The following is a 22321-nucleotide window of genomic DNA, read 5'->3' on the forward strand; positions in this document are numbered from 1 at the left end:
CCTTGAGAAATATTTCATATTCAGGCTGATAGGGAACTTATGCTAGAGTCAGGTCTAATAGTTGTCAATATTCTTCCAATGCTCATAGATTCTGCTCCTAGAAAGGACTCTCGGGCTGAACATTAAAGAACCGATTTTTTTTATCATAGTTGCGATATGAAGCCCAGATGTCGTAAAGCATTATAACAGCCTTGGGTGAATGATGAATCTCCCATGTCGCTACGCTTTTCTATGAGTCCAAACATTTAGCAGTGAAAATCCCAAACCTGATTCAAGATAGTGTACAGAAGCCACCCGGGATTATTTTTCGGTGGTTTTTTTCTTTCTTTTCTCTCTCCTATGTCTACGTATGATCCTATCATCCCGCAAAACGGTCTCAGTCGGTGAGGAAGGAAAAGTTCGGCGAATTTGTCGGTAAGTGGAAGTCGAGGCTACCATGTGGCGTTGAGCAAAAAGTAAGAGTAACTCCGCGGCTAATACAGCTTCGCAGCCTGGCTTTTGCAACTGTTTCTTGAAGTTTTACATCTTGCATAAAGATGAATCCCCTTGGATTCCATCGTCCAAGTTCTCGATGCTCGGTCTTTGATAGCCCGTGCCCACTCATTCTCGGTGATTTCGGTTGAGCACAGACCGAGATTCGACGTTGCAAAGGAGAGAGTGACGGCCAATTTCCTTCCCACGAGAAAATTAAAGGTAAGATTAAGTACGTACAAGGTAAAAAAACACTATAATGTCTCTTGATGAAATATTACTCTGATAGAATCCTCACGACACAGGCTGACCAAGTGCCGTTCCTGAGATCCCCCAATGTTGCCATTCGCGGATAATCTCGACGATCAGACAACCCCAGAGCCAAGCACACCTTGTCCCATTTCAGACCTCAAGCCGAGGTAGATCCTTATGCGCGCCAAACAGACCCCAGCCGCTGAGGTGATGCCCTCACCGCATCTGCCACCCGGAACTCAAACCCACTGTGGGGGATCCTCGACAAAACCTTGGAAGACGAGATTTTTACCCCACGGTTTTCTTGACAGCTTGCGGGGTCGTGGGGTAGGTCAGGTATAATAAGGTTATGGGCGTGCGGACTTGGAGAATTCTCATGTGTTGCTCTGTCACTTTGCTACTCGTGTCATGATGTGGTCAGGCGTGTATCGCCTTCAGGGCTTGCTTCTCTGTATCTCGCTCTTGGTCTCAGTGGTTGAGTCTATAACCGTTCATGCAAATGGAGTCAGATATGTAGGCGTCCAGAATTACACGTCCAGGTAAGCGTCTCATCACCATCATCAAAGGCTGCCTTGACTAAGATTTCTCTATAGGATCAACACCTTTTGGGGTATCAGATATGCTGAGCCTCCCGTCAAGGAGTTGAGATGGAGGGAGCCAGTCCCCTTCAATACTAGGTGGCGAGGTGTCAGGCACGTCAGGGCGACAGAACCTCCCCCGGCTTGCTGGCAGAGCACGCCCGCCTGGCGCCCCGATGTACAGTCTGATCTCTGGCAGGATGAAGACTGCCTGCGACTTAACATCCAGACACCGATGGATCCAGCACCTCACCGGCTACCTGTGTTGGTCATGATCCATGGCGGAGGTGAGTTCCCTCTTCGGCTTGGATCTACACGATGCTAACATTTCCGAGGCTACCTGGCCGGAAGTACGCAGTTTACAACAGGAGACAGCCTGGTCCACCAGTCCAACGGGTCCGTGATCTATGTGTCTGTTCAATATCGTCTTGGTGCCCTAGGCTTCCTAGGTGGAGATGAGCTGCGAGGAGACGGAACCCAAGGAACATGGAACGCTGGTTTGCTCGATCAGAGACTTGCTCTCGACTGGGTTCGGGATAACATCCAATACTTTGGCGGCGATCCCACCAGAATTACTATTACAGGCAGCAGTGCTGGCGGAGGCTCTGTAGCCCTGCAGATGGTCATGTACGGCGGCAGACCAACCAATCCCCCATTTCAAGCAGCCATCCCAGGTATGGCCTCCACCATACTTACCCTCCTCTGCTAACACGTTACCAGAGTTTCCTTGGTGGACACCTATGTATGGAAATGATTGGGTCCAGGACCAATACACACGTTTCCTGAAAGCTGCCAACTGTGATTCGATCGGCTGCTTAAGAAAGCTACCAATCGAAACAATCCAAGCAGCGACTCGGACTGCCAGCGAGTCGGCATATGCCGACAAGAAATACGCCTTCGGTACCTTTTACTGGGGTCCAACAATTGACGGCCGAATCATCGAGGCGAACCTTCAGGAAGAATTCCGGCAGGGGCACTTCACAAAGGTGCCTATCCTCGTAGACCGGAATTTCGACGAAGGCTTCATCTTCTCCAATACGTCCGTCACCACTGATGAAGACGCCATGTCTGATCTTGCAGCTCTGTGGCATGATGACACTGGCTATTACGCTGATACTGTTTGGAGTCTATACCCAGAGTCAAGCTACAACACTTGTCACCTCAGTAAACTGCCGGTTTACGACCTTTTGAAGAAGGCGGGTGCCATCAACAACACCCTCACAAACAGCTTCATCAGACGATCAGCGCTTTTCGGTGATGCACTTGTTGGCTGTCCCACCACGTACATGGCCCAGGCGGTGGCTAAAGCAGGCATACCAGCTTACAAGCTGATCTTCAACTCTGGATATCAGTTCCATTCGGCAACTGACAAGTTTGTCTACAGTAACTACACTAACGGTTCGTGAAAACCCATTCGCTCAACCATTTTGTCCCGCTAACAGTTTGTTACAGCTGACGGGTCTCGCATCGCCCAGGGTGCCCAAATTCCCGGCAATGCCACTGTGGCCACCCTTTTGAGACAATACATTCTCTCATTCACCATGTTCCATGAACCAAACGGTCTTGGTCCTGACAGCCGTTATGTTCCCGAGTGGCCCAGGTACACGACACAAAAGCCAAAGGCTTTGTATCTGGCAAATACAGGTGTTGAGGTGGTTGATGACTTTGAGTCTTCTGTCCAATGCCACTTCTTTCGAATGGGACGTGGAAACAATGCTGGCTTGTGGCCAGACTGGTAGCTCACCTCCTACGGAAGCCTGTTGGAAGGTTAAGGCTACAAGAAATTATATGATGGAAGCATTGAGTTGTCCTGCAATCAGTGTTGTGGGCATATGGTAGCTGCACTGTAAGGCAGAGCTCGTCTGCAAAATCATTACTTCGGCTCTTGCCTTAGAAATTAGGAAAGACAAGAAAAGTCTTCGTCACACTTCAGTCAGGGGCTCAAGTTTGGTTACATGTAACCTATATTAAGTATTAAGTATTTGTTAGAAGTACGCAAGGAAATCCAAGAGAGTGTTTGCTGTTAGTATAAAGAGATGTAGGAGATTGTTCTTTTGTCTATGAAAAGTGAATAAGTCCAAGTCAATCCGATCTACCAGATCAGAGGATATCTATCAAGTCGCTGTCAATCAAAAACGCTCCCAGTACATACCGTACCATGTCTATATGCCAATGTCAATATCTATACCCATTTCTAGAATGACCCCAAACTCCGCTTAAGTGCCTATTCCCTACCCGCCTTTCCCTCGTCGCGGTCAGCAGGTGTGCTGATGATAGTTCGACTCTCGCTACCGTTAGGTAGGCTCTCTCCAACTGCAAGTCGGTTCGCCTCAAGGTCACGGTCAGACGAGGTTCGGCCATTTGCAGCCCGAGAAGAGATTTGGTTAAGCACAAACTGCTCGCTTTGCTCAGTACTGAAACGAACAAACTTGTCATGCTGCGCCTGCTCGTTCTGATGTGCTTCCGCCTCAGCCAACAAGCACCTCTTGCGGACGGACCAAGCGCTGGTTACATGAGTGACCAGCCACCAGGAGAAGAGGATGGGGAGCGTTGTGCCGATATTGGCCCGGCAGCCAGACCAAATCCCGACAAGCAAAAGGTAGGCGTTGTGCGATGGCAAGGCCCATGACCAGTGGTAGAAGCCGGGCGTGAGCTCGAAGGGGTAAACGACGGAGGCGATGTTGGTGATGATCCATGTGAGAAGGAAGAAGGCAAAGAACTGCATAGGAATGAGAGTTCCGACTACACTGTCGATAGTCAGGTAGTTGATTTCCATGTAGAACCAGATGCACATCCACGTCTCAACAAATTGGCCGGCTGTCACACCCCAGTCCTCGCGGAAAGCCCAAATGTATCCGGCCATGCCCAAAGAGGAGACAAAGGTAAAAATCTTTCCAGTGCAGAGTCGGAAGACGTACACGTCCCGTTTGGACTGGCCCGCAAGCATCTTGGCCCCGCCAGTGATGCCATTCAGACCCATCTGGAAAAAGAATTGCATGATGATAGGCATCACCATGGACACGGTGTTGAGGAGCATTCGGGCTCCTTGGTTGGTAGGCATGATGTCCCACTCGGTCGCTGTGAAGGGGTTGAGAAGCGCAGAGACTGAGGCCGGGCTCGTCAAGTTGGCGCCCTTCAGCACATCGGGGTTGGATAGCGGATAAAACTTGGACGCGGCGGCAACAAGAGACTGAAGGCTACCCTTGAGAGAGACATGAAAGCGGATGGGTAGTATGCGCTGTTGTAGATGTAGGTGACAGCATCGTTGGGGTTGTAAGCGGTCGTGTTGTCGCCTTCAATGGTGCTCAGGAGTCGATCGGATGCGCCAGAGTGTGTATAGACGGCACCCCAGTAGCCATGGTTGCAGACGGCATCTCGAAGCGATTCGGGAGTAGGATAATCGGAGGACTTGGCAAACTTGACAGTGGGAAAGTGCTTCGCTTGCAAGGCACCGTAAGCACCAGAAATGGACCTGCCAATGTCTCCATTGTCGTAGTCGACGGCGAGGATCTTGAGGTTATGCAGGCGCGAGGTGGACTTGAACATGCTACCAAACAGGTACGACATGTTCCCGAGGAAGAGGAGTTGTATCAACAGACCAGTCATAATGACGGGGATGATGTAGGCCTTCAATTTTCCAGCCCAGGCCGAAGAGCTCGCGGGCTCTCGGTTGGTGGATCGGGGAGGTATTATCGTCATGGTGGTTTCGGTTTGTGAGTTGCAAGTTGATGATGACTTGTTTCTTGAGGGATTGTTAACACGAGTAATCCATCCATCTTCAAGCGGCGGAGACGAGTTCATATGTAAAGGATCTGGACTGAGGTCGGCGGTTCGCCCCTGGACGGCATCGGGGTTATAGTCGCCGTGTCGCCGACCCCCGTGTTGGTTGTAAATCTCGGCAGCCGCATGAATTGTTCGCCTCTTCGGTCTTCGGAAGTCAGCCCGGGCCTCAATGAGGCTTAGCTATCCATGATCGTAGCTTAAAGCAGACCACTCGGGCTGCCCAAGCGATGGGCTCTGGGTTGTCGGGTCAAAGCCAATATTGCGCGTGATTGGTTGTTATGCTTTACTAAGCGGCAGTTCACGGGATGTGGGTGGGAGCGACTTCCGTGTGTGTAAGCACGTGCACCCCTGCAAAGCATGGATTTACGTCATATGCCCCATATTTAGCTAAAGAAAACATTGACAGCTCAAGATAATCGTGTCTCAAATATTTATCTTAGTATCTCGGCCTTCGCGACGGAGATAGACCCGGTTTCCTTCCGTGTCGGTGTTGCGGGAAACTACTAAACTGCCGCCTTTCTTAATAATGACTTGGCCACAATCTTGCCGTGTTATACTGACGTGACGCATGATTTTTTTTTAGAGCGTCTTTGCTCAGCACCTCTCAATGCCTCTTGGCCCCTTGACCCCTTATCTACTCACCCCCTTTAGCTGAGTAGTATGCCGCCCAGCAACCAGAGAGAGCCCGGCTTTTGGCATGCCGACTTCATTCTTGATTAATATCGTGCATGAAGCCAACTGGTCTGGGCCGTGCCAGGGTCAGGTGGATGATACGAACCTCCTTTTCCCACCAATTGACGATCGATCCTCAACACTCAAACTACCGGTACGGTAATGGAAGTTGAACAGCCCCATTCTTATTGTACACGCCTCTAGCGGTGCTAGTCGACAACAGCGTCAAGGTGACAACGACAACAATGCTCAACAGTTTTTATGGGATAATATCCCTCCCAGCAATGCAACTGACACGGTAGAGCTACCTAATCTTTGTATTCCACCCCAAACTATCATTCCAGGAACTCCAAGAGTTTCTATGTGAGTCGTTAGCGCTTGATTCCACTGACAGGGAGCAAGAAACCCGCCTTCCACCGAACTTCGCCAACATTTTCAGATTTCGCCTCCGCCGTCGAGAGAGACTCGGCGATCAATTTCATTTTGTGCATTTGAATCCATTTAACGTACTGGCGATACGAAAGTCAGCACCGACTTCTCTGAATGTCATGAGTCGCTCATGGCTCGGGGGCGTCACCAATTCGATCGAGTCGTTGACAATGTATCTCACAACGTCGACATCCTGTTGCTGCCCGATGCGGTGGACACGGTCGATGGCCTGGGCTTCTGCCATGGGGTTCCAATGGGGCTCGATAATGTGCACCGAGTTTGCACAGACAAGATCGATCCTATTCGACGATCAGCATGATCGATCCAAAGAATTATGACAAGCAACCCGCACCCTTCGCCGACTGCCCCGATACTCGCCAGCATGATGTTACACTCTGGATCATTTCCAAATGTTTCTATAGCCTGTTTACGCTGAGACATCGATGACTGTCCGTCAATACGGCAGAATTTCATGCCCTTATCTTCGAGAGCAACCCCGATGAGGTCGAGCATCTTGGTCCAGAAACTGAATATTACGCTGTGCGTAGTCAATACGGTGCCCTAACCTCGAAATTGGTACCGATGTGTGAGTATATATACCTCTTATTGGGTTTTGAGTTTTGTCCGGGTCTCTGTTGTCTCTCTGAGATGTTCCGAAGGAGCGCCTCGACCTTGGCAGATGGAGGGTACCGTGGTCTCAAAGGGCTTCCAAATGCAGTCCGAGACAGCGACAAACCAGAGCTGTTCCCGGCTGGAGGTGACATGGATGCTGTAATCCCGCATTTGGGACACGGCAACTGGCTAGCAGAGCCTCGTAACTTTGCGGCGCAGTCTCCACACAAGAAATGGCCGCATCCCAGCACCTCGGTAAGCGATTCTGCGGCACCGAGTTCTTCGATCTGGCAATCGCAGGAGACACACCGCTTGGTAGTGGACTCAAGCATCTCCCAAGTGAGTGCGTTCTCATCTCGTTTTTTCCAGGCCGTGAGAGCCGAGTCTGGAAGCAGGGCATCTCCGTGATCGCATATGAGCCGAAGCATGGAAATAAGCACCAGAATATTTGTAGCCGCCTTCTTTTTATAAGTCTTGTCGAGACCGGCGGTGTGGTATGAGAAGCGCTTGAAGAACTCGTAAAGCCGTCTGTCATTGCGGCCCATCTCGACCCTCTCTATATGTTCCATCTTCCGCGGCAGATTCAGCATCTCCGCGTGGTCTGCCTTTGTTCTGCGCAAGCAAGTCACGGCGACGACTTTTCTGAGCATGACTAGGCCTTTACCTTTTCTCTGCCTGATTGGATCAGCAATGTGGCTATCGAACTGATCCCTGTTCTCAAAGGGAGGCACTCTGATGAAGCTCAAGAGTGAACCGAAATCATCGAGGTAGTTTTGGATCGGGGTACCCGTGAGACACCACCGGGACTCAGCCTGTAGTTTGCACACATCTTGAAATATCTTAGAACCTCGGTTCCTAATCCTATGGGCTTTTCTCGAGTGGTCAGCTCTTGGGGAAAAAACATCGCAGAATGCCTCCAGTTGACAGATAAGTCCTCACCTTCGTCCAGGACTATTCTAGCCCAATCTTTTTCGAATAGAGGCGAGCTCTTAGCCCTGTCAGATCTGATTGTGTCATATGTTGTCAAAACTATATCGTATGAATCGACATCGTCCCAGACCTCATGTCGCCTCGACCCGTGGTACGTGATCCAGCGGATCTTGTTAGGGCGAATATGACTATTACCGCCTCAGTGTAAGTTAAATCAACTGCGGCACAGCTCGAATAGATTTACATACGTCTTGATTTGCTCCTCCCACCCGTAGATAGCTGCCAGTGGTCAGCGTGCTCAATATGAGGCCCACCAAGTTGGATCTTATTAATCATAGGTGTCGTACTTGACTTGGGAGTGATGATGAGCGTAGTTTTTGGCATACCCTGGGTCAAGCTCGGGTCTTTCTCCCATTGATCCAGGGAATGGCAGATGAGTGAAAGAGCCGAAAGGGTTTTCCCCAGGCCCATTTCCTTCGACAAGTCAATTTGGATGCTTGGAGGTGTCATTGAGGGCTCTACCGTACATCTGCAAGTATTCCACCAGCAATTGGCTGAGGGCGCGTCATAACGAACAGCTCTGTGACGATGTTTTGATAACTAGTTAGGGACACTGAGTTAGAAACATGGGTAAACAGAGGACAGGGAAAGGTTTGCAAAAACATGCCGGAATTCCCCATTGGGTGCTTTGAATGGCTTCCATATGGATTTAAAATGAGCACCTTCATACACGCCCGCTTCTTTCTCTACCATCATGACAAGTGCCTCAATCTGGTGTCTAATGCAGCGAGGTCAGCATAATTATGCCATCAGGCTAGAGACTTGGGCATACCTCTTTAACTTTGTTACCAACCGTGGGCTTGGTTCAATCGTCGCCATCACTCCTTTCTCTTCGTAGGCCGTGTTGAAGATTTTGAAGATTTGGCCTTGCTCGTGTTCCCCAAGTTCGTCCCGCGACGCGCCGGATTTAGCTCCCCGTCCAGAACAGCAGCTGTATATAGAGAGTTTCTCAATATCAGGGAAATCTTCGTCAGGCGGGAGGAGATACTGGGGATTCAGGTACTTCACTGCTCTATCGACCTCGGTTAGACCGGGGTGCTGAAGGAACAGATCACCCTTTGCGAGTATATCTGCAACATCGTGGCTCTGCTGAAGAAATCCATAACAAATGATTCTGAGAGAGCATACTTTCATGCCGGCTATCTTGGCGATGGCTCGTTCTGAGGCTTCTTGAGCATCAAACACTCGCTGCCTTCTCCCGCATGCGGTGGCAGTCAAGGTGACGGCGAACTCGTTGACCAAGCGAAACAGCGCGTGAGAAAATACGACCGCGATGCGCTCACTTGAGTCTTTTGAGTAAACTCTCAGAAGTCTCCCTTCGAAACCCAGCGTGACTGGCGAACATTCAGAAGGCACAGTCGCATTTTCAGTGCACGTAGCCTGCACTAAAAGCTTGTGTTTGTTAGATCTCTCTTTGTTCTGAAAATCACATGCAAGCAGTACCGTACCATCCCGAAGCATACATCGTATGGTTTGGCAGGTGTCGTAGCTGTCGAAAGAACGGGCCCTGAAGCGGCAGCATTTGATTTTGGCCGTGGGGCTGCAGTGCCCTGGGTATTTGTCGCTAAGGTCTTCGGCGGTAGAAGTTCTTCGTCTTCATCAGAACTTGAAATATATATCGGTTCCGAAATGCTGTGCCCGCACACAGATCCGCCGTCGATGACTGATGCGTCCTTGGCACGCTGTCGATGACCGCTCTCTGATGTTATCTCGCCTGAGTCACCGTGGGACAACTTGGTCTTCTTAGTAATCCCCTCTCTGCCTTTTGGTGAATGAGGTCGTTTGTCGCGCACTCGCGCCATGGCGATGATAGTTAACCCTCCAAAACTAACAACGAAGCTCGTGATTAGGGTTCAAAGGGTCGATCATAAAAGACAGACAGTGATAAGCGTCAACTTTGGAGTTATGGTGTGCTAAAAGATGACCCAACCGGACCCTTGGCTTATCTAGACGGAACAGCATCAGCTGAACTGTGCCGCAGCTGTTGGCCTCTTTTGAAGGCCCTGTAACCAACAGAGTGGCGGGGTTGTCGCGGCCGCATATACGGCCACATACTCGGGGGTCCTTCATGTCGATCATTGGCTAGCCTGTTGGTTGACCTGAGACGCTGCGGGCGGTTGTCTGCCTCCCGAGTTGCCATGGCAAGGCCTTTTCGGGCATTCTGATCTTGCCTGGAGGTTGCGGCCTTGCCAGGCATCCGCAGCTTGCAAGGTGTTGGCTGGTGAAGGATGCTTACAGTTTCTTCCAGGTTTCATCTTCCAACCACGTATCATGACCGAACCTCATCGTCCACAACATTCACAACAATTGCTATTTTCCCTCTCATATCCAAAATGTCAACCGATAATCCAGTAGAGCAGTCATTCGAGGAGGCGCAGCTGAGGTTCCAAAGGGACCTCCGTGGCGATCCAAAGCTGTACGAGAATATCTTGACGGCAAGGACAATTGATGAAGTCTACAAGGCAACATCCGACATCCAAGCAAAGATGGCGCCGCAGGGCAAGATGCGACACTTGGCCAAAATAAAGCCTTTGCTCGACCGGCTAGCAGAGTATGCATTGGTGATCGAGGTCTTCATGCAAGTCAAACCTGATGTGATTGCCCTGATCTGGGGCCCCATCAAGGTCATCTTGCTATGGTCCAGTCAAATCAGCAACGTCCTCGACAAGATCGCCGATACGCTGGAAAGCGTCGGACACGCCCTGCCACAGTTTGCGGTATTGGCGCAGACGTTTGACTCCAATGACGTTGTCAAGGACGCATTAGCCCTGTTCTATTTGGACATTATGGACTTTTATCGCATCATATTTGATTTCTTTCGCAAGACTCGTAAGTTTACCATTAGGCAGAGTGCAATTGGTGGTCTATATGGGTCAATCGACTAACCCTTCGATGATAGGCTGGAAGAAGTTCTTTGACGTGATATGGCCTGGACATCAGCAGAAACTGGACGTCGTAATCAGCAACTTCCAGAAGCATTCGAATTTACTGCGGAATGAGGTGACTGTCCGGGACATCAAAGAAGCAAGAGAGGCCCGACTTCGTTCATCAGAACACTTCTCAAAAACAGAGGCCTTTCAGGAGCTCCAAAAGTATCTTGGTCTGAAATCTCGCCTGTCTCCGAGCATGTACGACAATCGGCTGGACTGGCTGCGCAATAGAAGGACTTCTGGCTGCGCGACATGGCTTTTCCAGGATGAGAAATTCTGCGAATGGCTCGACGCCTCGAAAAGCACCATCGTTTGGCTCTGGCTACAGGGCATTCCTGGAGCGGGAAAGACGTATCTGACTGCTGCAGCTATTGAGCACACGAAAGAACAGCATCGAGCCCTCTTCGCGTTCGCCACCCATGCAAATCACAACAGCGTGTCGGCGTTTTCGATTCTTCAATCCCTCATGTTTCAGGCTGCTGAAGATGACAAGGACTTTCAGACCGTCTTGGTTGAATCACAAGAGCGTGAGCTTGGAGGAAACACTGGCTATGTTGTGGGTTTGCTGAAGACGTTTCTTGGGACTTCGGGAACTACGTACATCATCATTGACGGGCTCGACGAAATGGAAGAGTGTGAACGCCAGATCCTTCTGCACCGATTAACCGAAATCTCCAATGAGTGCAAGGATCTTCGACTTCTCATTTCGAGCCGATCCGAAGACGACATCTCAAGGAGGCTCGAGGAGAAGGCTACCACAATTCGAGTCGACGATAGAAACTCTGGCAGCATTCAGATTTATGTGGATCGGAGGTGTCAAGACTGGATGGCCAGCCGGCATTTCAACCCAGCTACAAAAAAAGAGCTCCTCCAGTTCATCTCACCGCTATCGGCAAAGGCAAATGGCAAGTCTCTTCTTGTATCCAATACCATAACAATATCCTAACATATCTTGCGTCTAGGCATGTTCTTGTACGCACGGATTATTCTAGACAACTTGGAGCAGATGAACAGTATTGAAGAGATTCGATCCGAGCTCAAAGCACTTCCCAATGACTTGGAGGGCGCGTGAGTCAATTGGATGTGGCTAGTCCACGATGTGACGCCAGAACAGTTTCTGACCCTTAATGGTAGATACCACCGCATTTTCCGTCGCATTAACAAACTGAGACCCCAGCTTCGAGCCAAGTGCCGAAAGATATTGGGCTGGATTGGAAGCGCTCCAGTCCCTCTAACGGCGCTTGAGATGGAACAGGCGTTATCCATTGATCCAAACCCAGAAGAAGAGCTCAGTGAACCACCACAGCTCGTCACAAATGTCAGCTTCGTCCAGATGTGTGGCCCCATCATTGAGGTTGTCGATGAGAAGCTACAGTTCGTTCACTTCACCGTCCATGAGTATGTGCTAGACCTTCATCCACTAGGTCACATGCGATTATTTGGCTAATTCAACGATAAACAGGTATATATTTAGCAGTGACATTCGGAACCACATTGACATAGACTCTTCTGCCCACGAACTGGCTCTGACATTCCTGGCCTACCTTGGCTCAAGCATTATGGATGTGGACCTAGACGACGAGGATATCCAAGAGAACATTCTCGCCGGGAAATACCGACTCTTTCATTATGCAACCTTCTTCTGGTGCACCTTGATCTACAAGACAAATGGCCAAGATCGGCGTTCAAGCCAGCGTCGAGAGTTGCTAGATCAGCTGATACAACGGGGAAGAAACTATCGTTTCAAGACTGCCGCGGAGCATTCGAAACCACTCTTCAACAACTCTTATCTGCAGAAAAAGTCCCCGGAAGCCTTCGCGATGGTCTGCGAGGCCTTGCAGTTCCATTTGGACGACAAGCGATTCGACTGGAACTGGAGCAATAGTAAGATACTCTCCTACGTGCATACCATTACTGGCACAAAGTAACAGCGTGTTAGGCGAGTCATGGGTCGACCTCGATCCCCTGACTACTTCACAAATGCTAGTACGGATCCAAGAACAGCATGAGGCTCTGGCACTCAACCCGACGCGTGTGACATCACTGCAATCTCACTACGGCGCCCGCCTTTTCAGATGCAGGTTTGCGTTTTGCGAGCACAGCTACCGAGGCTTCCAAACCAGCCGGGATCGAGAAGATCACATCAAAACTCACGGAAGGCCGTGGAAATGCACCATTCCCAACTGCGACTTTTCCACCATTGGCTTTTCGTCCAAGGCGACGCGTGACAATCACTGGCTGAAACTCCATCTACCCAATCTAGACCAACTCCAGACAGGCCCCAACGAATTCGATAGCCTGGACGTGGTCGAGGCCCAACCCATCCTCTTCTTCCTTGTCGCCAAAGGCGATGCCGACGGTGTCAGGCGCCTGCTCTCGGCCCCGGGCGGGAAACAGCTCAAGGCCGAAGTCATCGACTCTGCCCGCTGCCTTGCGGCCAAAGAAGGCTCCCTGGCATTAACACAGCTCCTTGCGCCGGCGGGAGAGACTGGAGTACCCCACGCCATCGTCACGTCTGCCATCCAAAGCGAAGACGTTGATTTCGCCAGGTGGGCCATCTCGATGGCCCAGCCGCTGGACCGTGTCAAAATCATGAAGGTCGCGCTTGGTTCCAAATCTGAGGAGATATACACCCTGTGGGAAGATCACCTCCTCAATGTGCTAAAAGGCGTGCCCGGGATATCAAAACATGACGAAAAGGGCGTGGTTGAGATATATTTCAACCGGACACTCTTTACTGGCATCAAGAACGACCCTCTGAAGGAAGCCAGAGTGAAGCACACGTTACGAAAGCTAGCAGATAGGATGACGCCCGCTCTACTAGGATCTCTCCTCGTAGGCATCGCCAAGTCAAGCTGCTCTCTCTCCCTAGCCGAGGAGCTACTAGCCCTGGGAGCTCTCATCGACTACCCGCAACCTTCCAGGGGAACAGGCATGACGGCGCTGCAAATAGCGGCCAAAAAGACCACCAAGGAAGCGGCCCTACTCATGCAATGCCTCATTCTCAACGGGGCGGATCCAGACCCGATGACGTGGACACATACCCGCACAGGAAGAGCAAAGGGCGCCTTGGGTATCGCCCAGTATGTGGGCAAGACATGGGACGAGCTGGTGGAGGCTGGGGATGAAGCTAGATCGAAGTTGGAGCAGAGGATGGATGAGGTTTTACCATGAGCAGAAGATATTCTCAAATGATCCACACCATGTTTAGCTGGGGGTGATCAGAACAAAGAATGGAAGTATCCGTCTGGCTTAGGGATATAGCAAGGGCAACTCGGTTTATAGAGCAGGGGCTCAATTCGAGAAAAATAGCTTCGTCCGTTCAAGTTTCGTGTAAGCTCACAGATATCTCGACGCCATGCTGTGGCTTCTCATATGCGCATCACATCAGCATTACCAACAATTCCACATCCCATCAGTGTGAATATCAGCATAGTACAGGCATGAAAGTCATCCCCGACTGGCATCCACGGCCTGGAAGCAGAGGTGTTCTATCGCTGGAGTAATATCTCGGGGTCACAGCAGGGCTTGGGCTCATCTCTCTGGGAATTACCCCTGGAAATACTGCTGGAAATGGCTGGGGATAAGCCAGTGGACAGAGTTTCGGCCTCGGTTACAGCCTTATCGGGAGCTTAATCTTGCCCGCGTCGATAGTTCAGTGCCAAAACTTTGGAGGCGCCGAGCGACGCGTCACTGGGCGCACGGGCTCGGTGCATGATTGTTGCAAGGAAATCAGAGTTCCCTCGTCATTTAGACTTGATTGGTGGCTTCATCTTGCCCTTATTATTCAGCCATTGACTGGGCGTCGAGAATGTACTGTTTGTTGATCCGGACTGTTCTGGAACTGAAACGGAAGCACATGCTCGGTGGCATTTGGTCCCTGCATTGATGGCATCCACCTTTTACTCTTTTTATCTACTTAGCTATTGACGGAACAAAGGTGCATGGGCATATGGCAAGCATCACATGGCTTGTTGCAAGCTGAGTCCTGTCTCATTGGAGTAGAGGAGAATAAAGGCGTGACCACCTAGTTGATGGACTCTTTGACGCAAGAAAATCGGATGAATATAGATGACTACTGTTGGTCAAAGTTCATGCTGGTCTGGTATCCAGTAAAAGCCCGGTAAGCAGGGCAATTGAAATCATTTTTGATCTTGCCATAGGGTAGGTCACCCAGATCTCCGTGTCGGCTTTGGAGGCATCCATACAAACTGGCGGGTCGCCTCGAGCGAACTCGTGTAAGTGTGTCATCGGACATACTACGTGGGCCCTGCAAAAGAGCTGGAATGCCTCATTTGATTTGTACTCTTACGACAGAGAATGAACGCGAGAGCAAAGACACATCCCTTTCACCGGTTTGAGGTTTTGGGGTTACGAGTGCCAATCGCGTATCAGCGGCGTTACTCGCTGATAAAAGATACCTGGGAATTAGCCACATATAGCTGGCATGAAAAAGTACTCGCTAGCAGGCCGCAACGGGAACGATGTCCCACACAGCAAGACAGAATCAAATGGATCCATGAATAGATAGCTGGGAGAAACTCGTTGCCCAGTTACCTCAATAGCCCGCCAGCACCCATGCAACTCGCTCACTGTTCTTGATGCCGTCGAACTCTTCCGTTGAATAACCGTGATTTTTCCGCGAGGAAGTGCTTGAATCATGGTTCACACCATCAGACACCATTTTCGTTCCAAGATCGTGAGGTTCGAGACCTCCCACCAAACGAGTCATACTAGTCAATTATAGTCATATTACATGCATTAAGGTAGTATAGGTAAGTCTATATAGTTCGCTTTCTTACGGGCATCCAACTACTCTATTTACAAAGCAAGCTATTCTAACCGCTTGTTTAGGCGACAGGACCAAAGAAGCTGAACTTGCCACTAGGGTCGTACTTCTTCTTCAGGCTCTGCAGACGCTGCTGCCGCCACGACTCGCTGCCATACCACTGCTTGGGCGTCTCGTCACCGTAGGCATAGTTGACATAGGCACGCTTCTCGGGCAGACCAGAAGCCTTGTGGAGGATGTAACGGAGCTGGTTACCGAGCTTGGCAGCCTTCTTGTCCAGATCAGCGCCGGCGGGCTTGTAGGTGATGAGAGGGGCAGTGAGGAGGTTGGCATCACGGAAGGCAAAGGCGGCCGACTTGCTGTCGACAGCGCGGAGACCTTGGGTGGAGTAGCCCTCGAACATGAAGAGAGAGTTGGCAAAGGGAGAGCCAGACCCGACGTTGGCGGCGAAGTGCTTCCAGGCCTTCTCCATGGCCTTGATGTCGTAGGACTGGAGGTACAGAGGGAAGCGGGGGTTGACAAGGCCATCCTTCTGGCAGGGAGCAGCGTCGAGGCTGATGCCAGTCCACTTGGCGAGGTCACGGTAGTCACCAGAGTCGGGCGTGATAGCGAGGGGACCAATGTCGTGGAAAGGCTTGGAGATAGCAGCATCAACAGTCTTGACACCTTCCTGGATGATCCAGAAGAGGATGATGGGCTGGTAAGCGTTAGCGACAGCCATGATGGTAGACAGGCAGGTGACTTACGTTGTTGGGGTCGGCGTCAGGGTTGTTGAGCCAGTAAGACCAGTTGATGACACCCTCAGGCTGCTTCCTGAGGAGATGGTCGTTGGCAGCCTGGTAAACCTCGGCGACCTGGTCACCACTGTAGACGATGGTCTCGATGGCCCAGTCGCTGTGCTCAATGTCATAGATCTTGACAGTAGCAGAGGTGACGATACCAAAGTTGTGGCCAGCACCCTTCATAGCCCACCAGAGGTCAGAGTTCTGGTTGATGGTCTTGATGGAACCGTCGGCGAGGACGACGCGGAGGGACACCCATTGGTCGGCGATGATACCATGGTGACCCTGGAGCCAACCGTGACCACCACCAAGGGCAGGGCCCATGTAGCTGACACACTCGCAAGTGCCAGTCACTGTGAAGAGTCAGTACCATGTGTCGGATGGAAGGGAGGTAGACGCACCAGTCTGCTTGCCAGCGGCCCAGAGGGTATCGGTAACCTTCTTGGAGGGGGCGCCACCACCGATCTTGACGGTCTTGCCGTCCTTGGCGACGGTAACACCATTGAGCTGGTTCAGGTAGATCTCGATGCCATGGTCCATACGAGCCAAAGTGGTGATGGCTCCATGGGCAGTGTTGTAGGCAAGGAAGGGAAGGTTCTTCTTGTTGGCATATTTGACCTAGCAAAGTTATTACAGGCCCACGCAATGCCAAGCAAAGAACTTACCGTCTCGGAAACATCCTTCTCAGTGCCGGGAACGACAACAACATTGATCGTGGGGGCACCCAGAACCGACCATCGAGTGGTGGCCTTGACAAAGTCATCAGAACCAGGGAAGTAAATCTTGGCAGACTTGGACAGCTTCTCCCCAAGCTTTCCAATGTCACCAGGGCACTTGCCCCCCAAGCTCCCGCTGACAGGAGTCGTGGCACAGACAGAGGTGGTCGCCCAGGCGGCGAGAGCCGTCAGGAGCTCGAGCTGAAACCAACGCATTGCAAGACCAGAGACGCCACAGGGAGCGGATCAATTTCAAGGGGATGAAGTGTGGGAGTGTCTGCGGCCGTTTTGGAGGAGAAAAAAACTTCAGCTGCAGGAACAAGAGTCTAGTCTGGGCTGAACGAGTATTTAACCTGCATGCGGGGTTTGGCACCGTCGCCTCACGACTCGCTGCATCAAGGATATCCATGATCACATTAAAAGAAGCCCAAATTCTCCCCTGGTTCTAGCGTAGTCAATTTCCCCATGCTTCTTTCCGGTGAGAGCAAAAAAAGCTCAAAGCCACCTTGAACCCTGCGCGTCTGTGCGGTCTAGATGCAGATTTAGCTGCCTTAGCCCGCAACGGTTCGAAATGGTTCAGGCATGCTAGGGCGGACTACCCGGGTGGACCGGCAAATGAAGCCTATTGTCGTCCAGCGGAAATCCTTCCGATTGAGTCAGGAACAGGGATATACCGGGTGGTCCTCCACGGCCTGACGGCTAAGGAGGATCATCAACGGGTCCGTCAACTGTAGTCCAAGTCCAACCCGGACCAGCCGGATCGACAAGTGAGGTAGCAATCGCTCCGCTTCAAATCGAGCAAAGTCGTATGACAGCTGGCGCCCGTAGAGATAGACGAGATCTCACAGAACGGGATCTCGAACATCTCAGCGCCAGGAACCGTTCCCCCGGGGACCCTGTAAAGATGTAAAGAGCCCCTTGAATCGAACGATTGTGGCTTGCACCAAGACGTCTCCCCCTCCTGAATGGTACAGTTACACTGCGCAAGTGGCGTCTCTAGCTGCATTACCTTGTCGAACTTCCGCAGCACCTTGGCGCGCCATTTTCAGCGACCAGCTATTGTGATTCGGTGCCCTCTCAGCTTGAGCAAGTTCTCCTTCGGGAAGCTGCTGAAACCAAGAACTCTCTAGCCTTGGCTTACTCGGTTTATTTATTTATTTTTTACAATTCACTCTTCCCTTGTTCCGTTAGGGCCAGGGGCGCAGCAGGCTGGACGTTAGAGACTTATCGCGTCAACGAGTCCGTTTCCTTGGTTTCGAGTCGTGGAGGATCGAGAGCCTTGGAAGACTCTGCAGACTGGCCAAGCAAATACATATGGGGGCCCCATTCCGGAGCCAAGGCGTCGGGCCGTTCCTCTTTAACTTCTCTCGTTTCTTGGAGACGCTCGTGATTTGTTGTTTTTATTCGTTCTTTGCCTTTCCCTTGTTGTCATGTCTAACGCTGCCGAGGCGGCTCAAGCTGCGGCTGCGGCTGCAGCAGCCTTTCGAGCTTCGGCCATTGAGTCTTGGACTCTTTACGCCATTGGTGTTCTCTCGACGTTTCTCCGATTTTATGCTCGCATGAGGGTTGCTGGCTTCAGAGGTCTCCAGACTGAGGACTACCTCATGATCCTTGCTATTGTTTGCCTCCCTGTGTTTAACTCCCATCCACAGCTGTTGACTTTTGTTAGTGCTTCTATACTGTCCAAACGAGTCTGGCCTACTGCATCGGAAGCCTTGCACATGGCTTGGCCAACAATGGCATGACCGACGCTGAGCGTGCAGCCCTGTCACCAAACGACCCCGAATACCAATTCAGGTTTGTATCCTGCCGACCAAGAGTAGAGATGCAACAACTAATCGTCTTTTTAGAGTCATCGGCTCCAAGATCCAAGTCGCTGGCTGGACCATCTACTCGGCTCTGATCTGGTGCCTCAAGCTGTCAATGTTGTTCTTCTACACTCGACTTACCGTACGACCTCCCGATTATCCCACTCGAACTCGACGACTAACGTGCTTCAGGATGGACTCGGTCGGAGATACGTCATTCGGATTTACATTGGATTTGCCCTCGTCATCGGTACCTTTGTCGCAACAATGATCGCCGTGTTTGGAGGATGCCGGCCTTTCGATAAGTACTGGCAGATCAACCCCAATCCTGGCAGTACGTCTTGTTCCTTCCATCATCAAGCTGCCTAAGCTAACCAACGACTTCAGCTTCCTGTCAAGCCGCCATCTCCAGGCCCATCGTGTGGGTGTCGTTCGCCGCAAACGTCTCGACCGATATATACCTCATCGCCATTCCTCTTCCCATGCTGTGGGGATCCAGCTTGAAGATGATAAAGAAGATTGCATCCACCTTCATTCTAGGTGCAGGTATCTTTGTCCTTGTTTGCGCCATTCTGAAGAGTGTCTTCGTCCTGGTGGTAAGTCTACGTGCTGTCACTCTAATTTAACCTCACTGACCCTTGAAACCAGGACCCTGTCCATGGAGCACAGCTTGCCGGAGCATGGGGTACACGAGAAACCTTTGTCGCCGTCATCACGACCAACCTTCCTGTTCTCTTCCCTCTTTTCAGGATATGGCTCACCCCGTTTTTCGGAAGTGTGCTACGGTCGTCTCAGAAGACGTACCAAACGCCATCAGGGTTCCGTACCATTGGTGGCGGCGGCGGTCGAAGCCGGAGCCAAAGCCGTCGTGGTCCTCCGACCGCAAACCCCATCTCCGCCAACCTTTCTTTCAATGATAGCGAGGAGCGCATCGTAAAGGGAGAGGCACACACTTTGAGGGAGTTCCCATCACCGGATTCCAGCAGCAACAACAACAATCCCTTCAATGGCATTGTAGTGTCGAATATTGTCGAGATAAAACACGAAAACAAGGAGGGTCGGACAAGCAAGTACGGTGTAGACCCACCAGGTGGATGGTGATTCATACGGATATAGAGGATTTGGGACGGTTATGGGAAAATAGATGGTATCATATTAGATCAGCCTAAGTTACGACCTTTCTTATGTCATATTCTACTGTCTCTATGCGATAATACGAGCGATGTTCACTGAAGTTGTTTTTCCTGATGACAGAAAACGCTTCGAGGCCAGGGTTTGTCGCACTACTCATCACCACTGCCCACCAAGACCAGGGGTCAAAACTGGCATCTTGTCACCATGATCGGCTTAGTGTCTCGTAGTGCCTTGTTTTGCAATCACGATATTATACAATTCAATCCAAACGCCGTTATCAGCCAGAACCAGCCACCAATGCCCACCATCACAGTCAGCTTACATGTCTGGCAACAAGCTATTGAGACTAAATATGCACACTTGAAAATGGCAAATTTCTCACCTGAGCTACTTGCCTTTTGCATTCTCTCGGGAGTACGGACCGAGATGGTGCATGACAGGCCCCCACGATGAAAAAGCAAATCATCCCTGGCTTCAGGTTGTGGACTCTGCTGGGGTAAATCAAGTAGCTCACATGTCACCTCGGTCTCTTTTTTGCTTTGAACAAGGGCTTGCGTTACGAAAGCCGGCTGGAGCCTCCTCTTCCCGAAGGCATCCCTGCATTTCAACTGACAGGCATCAACCAACACTCGAGCACACACCATAATCTCGCATAAGTCCAAGCTCTCACAGAAATGGAAGGAGGATTCTCACAATGCACAGCTGGAGCTGATCCTGTAATTAACTGGGTATGGGCATCGAAAAGGTCGGCCACATGATGGTGTGAACTATGGTCTCTCGCGGACTTGTCATTGCAGATAATCATGGTGTGAACTACGAACATTCATTGCCTCTCAACCAGGCGCATATCTTGGCTCTTCTTCTGCTCGATTAACGTCCTGGTCAGCTCCAGATAAATGCAACGACGTCAAACCTACTCGCTGGGACTTTGGTCGAGGTGTGGGCTTGTAGCAGCCAACTAATTACCAAAGCCCATTGTGAGAAGACAGGCCCTCGATTGTGGTATACATCACTGTGGCATAAAAGAAGGAGAAGTTTAGGATCGATGTCTTAACGGCAGCAAACTGAGAAAGAGGGGGACTCGCTTTGCCTTGGCTACCTAGCAAGAGAGATAGTATCCCTGAAACTAGCAAACTCAAGATTTGTTGCCTTCTACAACCAAAGACAGCGTTTTGGAATCAGGTATGATGTTCTAAACGTTCTGTTTGGATCTTATCACTCTGCTGAAAGCCTTGCTCTTTGCTGGTATCCCTAATCCCATCGGCGTCTTTATGCACTGAGGAGTGCACGCAGAGTGATTAACAACCGAGCATATACCAACACGTCAGCATTATCGCTTATTCGGTGTGTAATATAATGTGGTTCTACCTTGCAAAGCTCATCCTACCCCGGGAAGTTCATGCCGGCTTCAGTGTTCCCGATCCCGGGAGCGCTAGAGTCACACCGAGCTAGCTCATTGCTTAGAAATATCAGTGCCCCATGGCCGTTGCAATTCTCTTCGAGTGTTATTGACACGTTCATCTTGCTCTTTGCCGTGGGAAGTACTCACATTTGTTCTGACCTCAGATGCGGTTCAGTTACTCCCAGAATTCAACAAAAGCATCGCTCGGTGGCCATTTGCGAATAGCCGTGTCAACTTGAACTGACAAAATAAGGCCTGGGCAATAGTCTGAATGTTTCTGCTCAGTGAAGGGAATACGGTGCTCTTGTAATATGAACTCGAGCCTTGTTCCTATTCATCCATCACAGTCGCTAATGACTTTTCGTCGCATCATAAGTCGGCATGCCGGCCACATAGAGATCATTCAGCTGTTTTCAACACTACTCCCCTACTGCAGATATCAAGATCCCCTCGTTCCTCTAACTGGACTCCTTCACCTCCCAATAAACTCGGAGCATATCTCAGCTCCCGATTGCGATACTTATCAGTCTCATCCATGTACAATGAGATAGTAGGTAAATATCAACTAATTTTCTCAAGACACTACAACAAAGATCTCAGAGTTAAGGCTTTTCTAACCGCCTAGTATGTTTATGGTGTCTTAGAATCACGTGGGAACGTGGCAACCCCATAGCCATGACTCTGATACACAAGAGACATGGAACGCACAAGACACCTTGCGACTAACAACTGAATTAGAAATATTAAGGCTTATAGTCATAATGCCTCTTCAGATTACAGTTTGTCCGGCATCACTGTCACTGGGGTTGTTGTGTGTGTCAGACATCTCTCTTCTCGCAGGTACACCCTAAACAGTTACCACTCAATACAGAAAGGGAACTTGAATGTTTAGGTCTGAGACATATCGGTACCATTGAGACATGAATGAATGCAGGGCTCTGATAAGTGATTATTGCGATATATTCAATCGACA

The 22321-nt window shown here is 50.6% G+C and overlaps 5 protein-coding genes across 5 annotated transcripts; 3 read left to right on the plus strand and 2 right to left on the minus strand.

Moving 5' to 3' along the window:
* Nucleotides 1-1134: 1134 nt before the first annotated feature.
* On the plus strand, nucleotides 1135-3040 carry MRS44_015513 (uncharacterized protein; the record flags this gene model as incomplete). The annotated part of the gene is made up of 5 exons (XM_046282158.2): nucleotides 1135-1262; nucleotides 1317-1588; nucleotides 1637-1975; nucleotides 2022-2699; nucleotides 2754-3040. 5 exons carry the CDS (start codon nucleotides 1135-1137, stop codon nucleotides 3038-3040), a joined length of 1704 nt encoding a protein of 567 aa, XP_046130350.1.
* A 485-nt stretch (nucleotides 3041-3525) lies between these two features.
* MRS44_015514 (uncharacterized protein) lies at nucleotides 3526-9589 on the minus strand (the record flags this gene model as incomplete). Its single annotated transcript, XM_065619246.1, has 12 exons — nucleotides 3526-4503; nucleotides 4560-5264; nucleotides 5727-5827; nucleotides 6267-6484; nucleotides 6538-6723; nucleotides 6786-7626; nucleotides 7737-7915; nucleotides 7976-8006; nucleotides 8075-8256; nucleotides 8458-8505; nucleotides 8560-9206; nucleotides 9251-9589. 12 exons carry the CDS (start codon nucleotides 9587-9589, stop codon nucleotides 3526-3528), a joined length of 4455 nt encoding a protein of 1484 aa, XP_065475318.1.
* Nucleotides 9590-10120: 531 nt separating this feature from the next.
* MRS44_015515 (uncharacterized protein) lies at nucleotides 10121-13891 on the plus strand (the record flags this gene model as incomplete). Its single annotated transcript, XM_065619247.1, has 6 exons — nucleotides 10121-10616; nucleotides 10687-11636; nucleotides 11724-11785; nucleotides 11852-12115; nucleotides 12180-12601; nucleotides 12657-13891. 6 exons carry the CDS (start codon nucleotides 10121-10123, stop codon nucleotides 13889-13891), a joined length of 3429 nt encoding a protein of 1142 aa, XP_065475319.1.
* Nucleotides 13892-15567: 1676 nt separating this feature from the next.
* Nucleotides 15568-17220, minus strand: MRS44_015516 (uncharacterized protein; the record flags this gene model as incomplete). The annotated part of the gene is made up of 4 exons (XM_046272886.2): nucleotides 15568-16203; nucleotides 16253-16641; nucleotides 16690-16906; nucleotides 16954-17220. The coding sequence occupies 4 exons, from the start codon at nucleotides 17218-17220 to the stop codon at nucleotides 15568-15570; spliced, it is 1509 nt and encodes a 502-aa protein (XP_046130346.1).
* A 1214-nt stretch (nucleotides 17221-18434) lies between these two features.
* On the plus strand, nucleotides 18435-19913 carry MRS44_015517 (uncharacterized protein; the record flags this gene model as incomplete). Its single annotated transcript, XM_065619248.1, has 6 exons — nucleotides 18435-18658; nucleotides 18697-18801; nucleotides 18855-18954; nucleotides 19005-19146; nucleotides 19200-19408; nucleotides 19461-19913. The coding sequence occupies 6 exons, from the start codon at nucleotides 18435-18437 to the stop codon at nucleotides 19911-19913; spliced, it is 1233 nt and encodes a 410-aa protein (XP_065475320.1).
* Between the last annotated feature and the right edge of the window lie 2408 nt (nucleotides 19914-22321).

Source organism: Fusarium solani, assembly GCF_023522795.1.
Source record: "Fusarium solani strain SB1 chromosome Unknown bctg00000011, whole genome shotgun sequence".
Lineage (NCBI taxonomy): Eukaryota > Fungi > Ascomycota > Sordariomycetes > Hypocreales > Nectriaceae > Fusarium > Fusarium solani.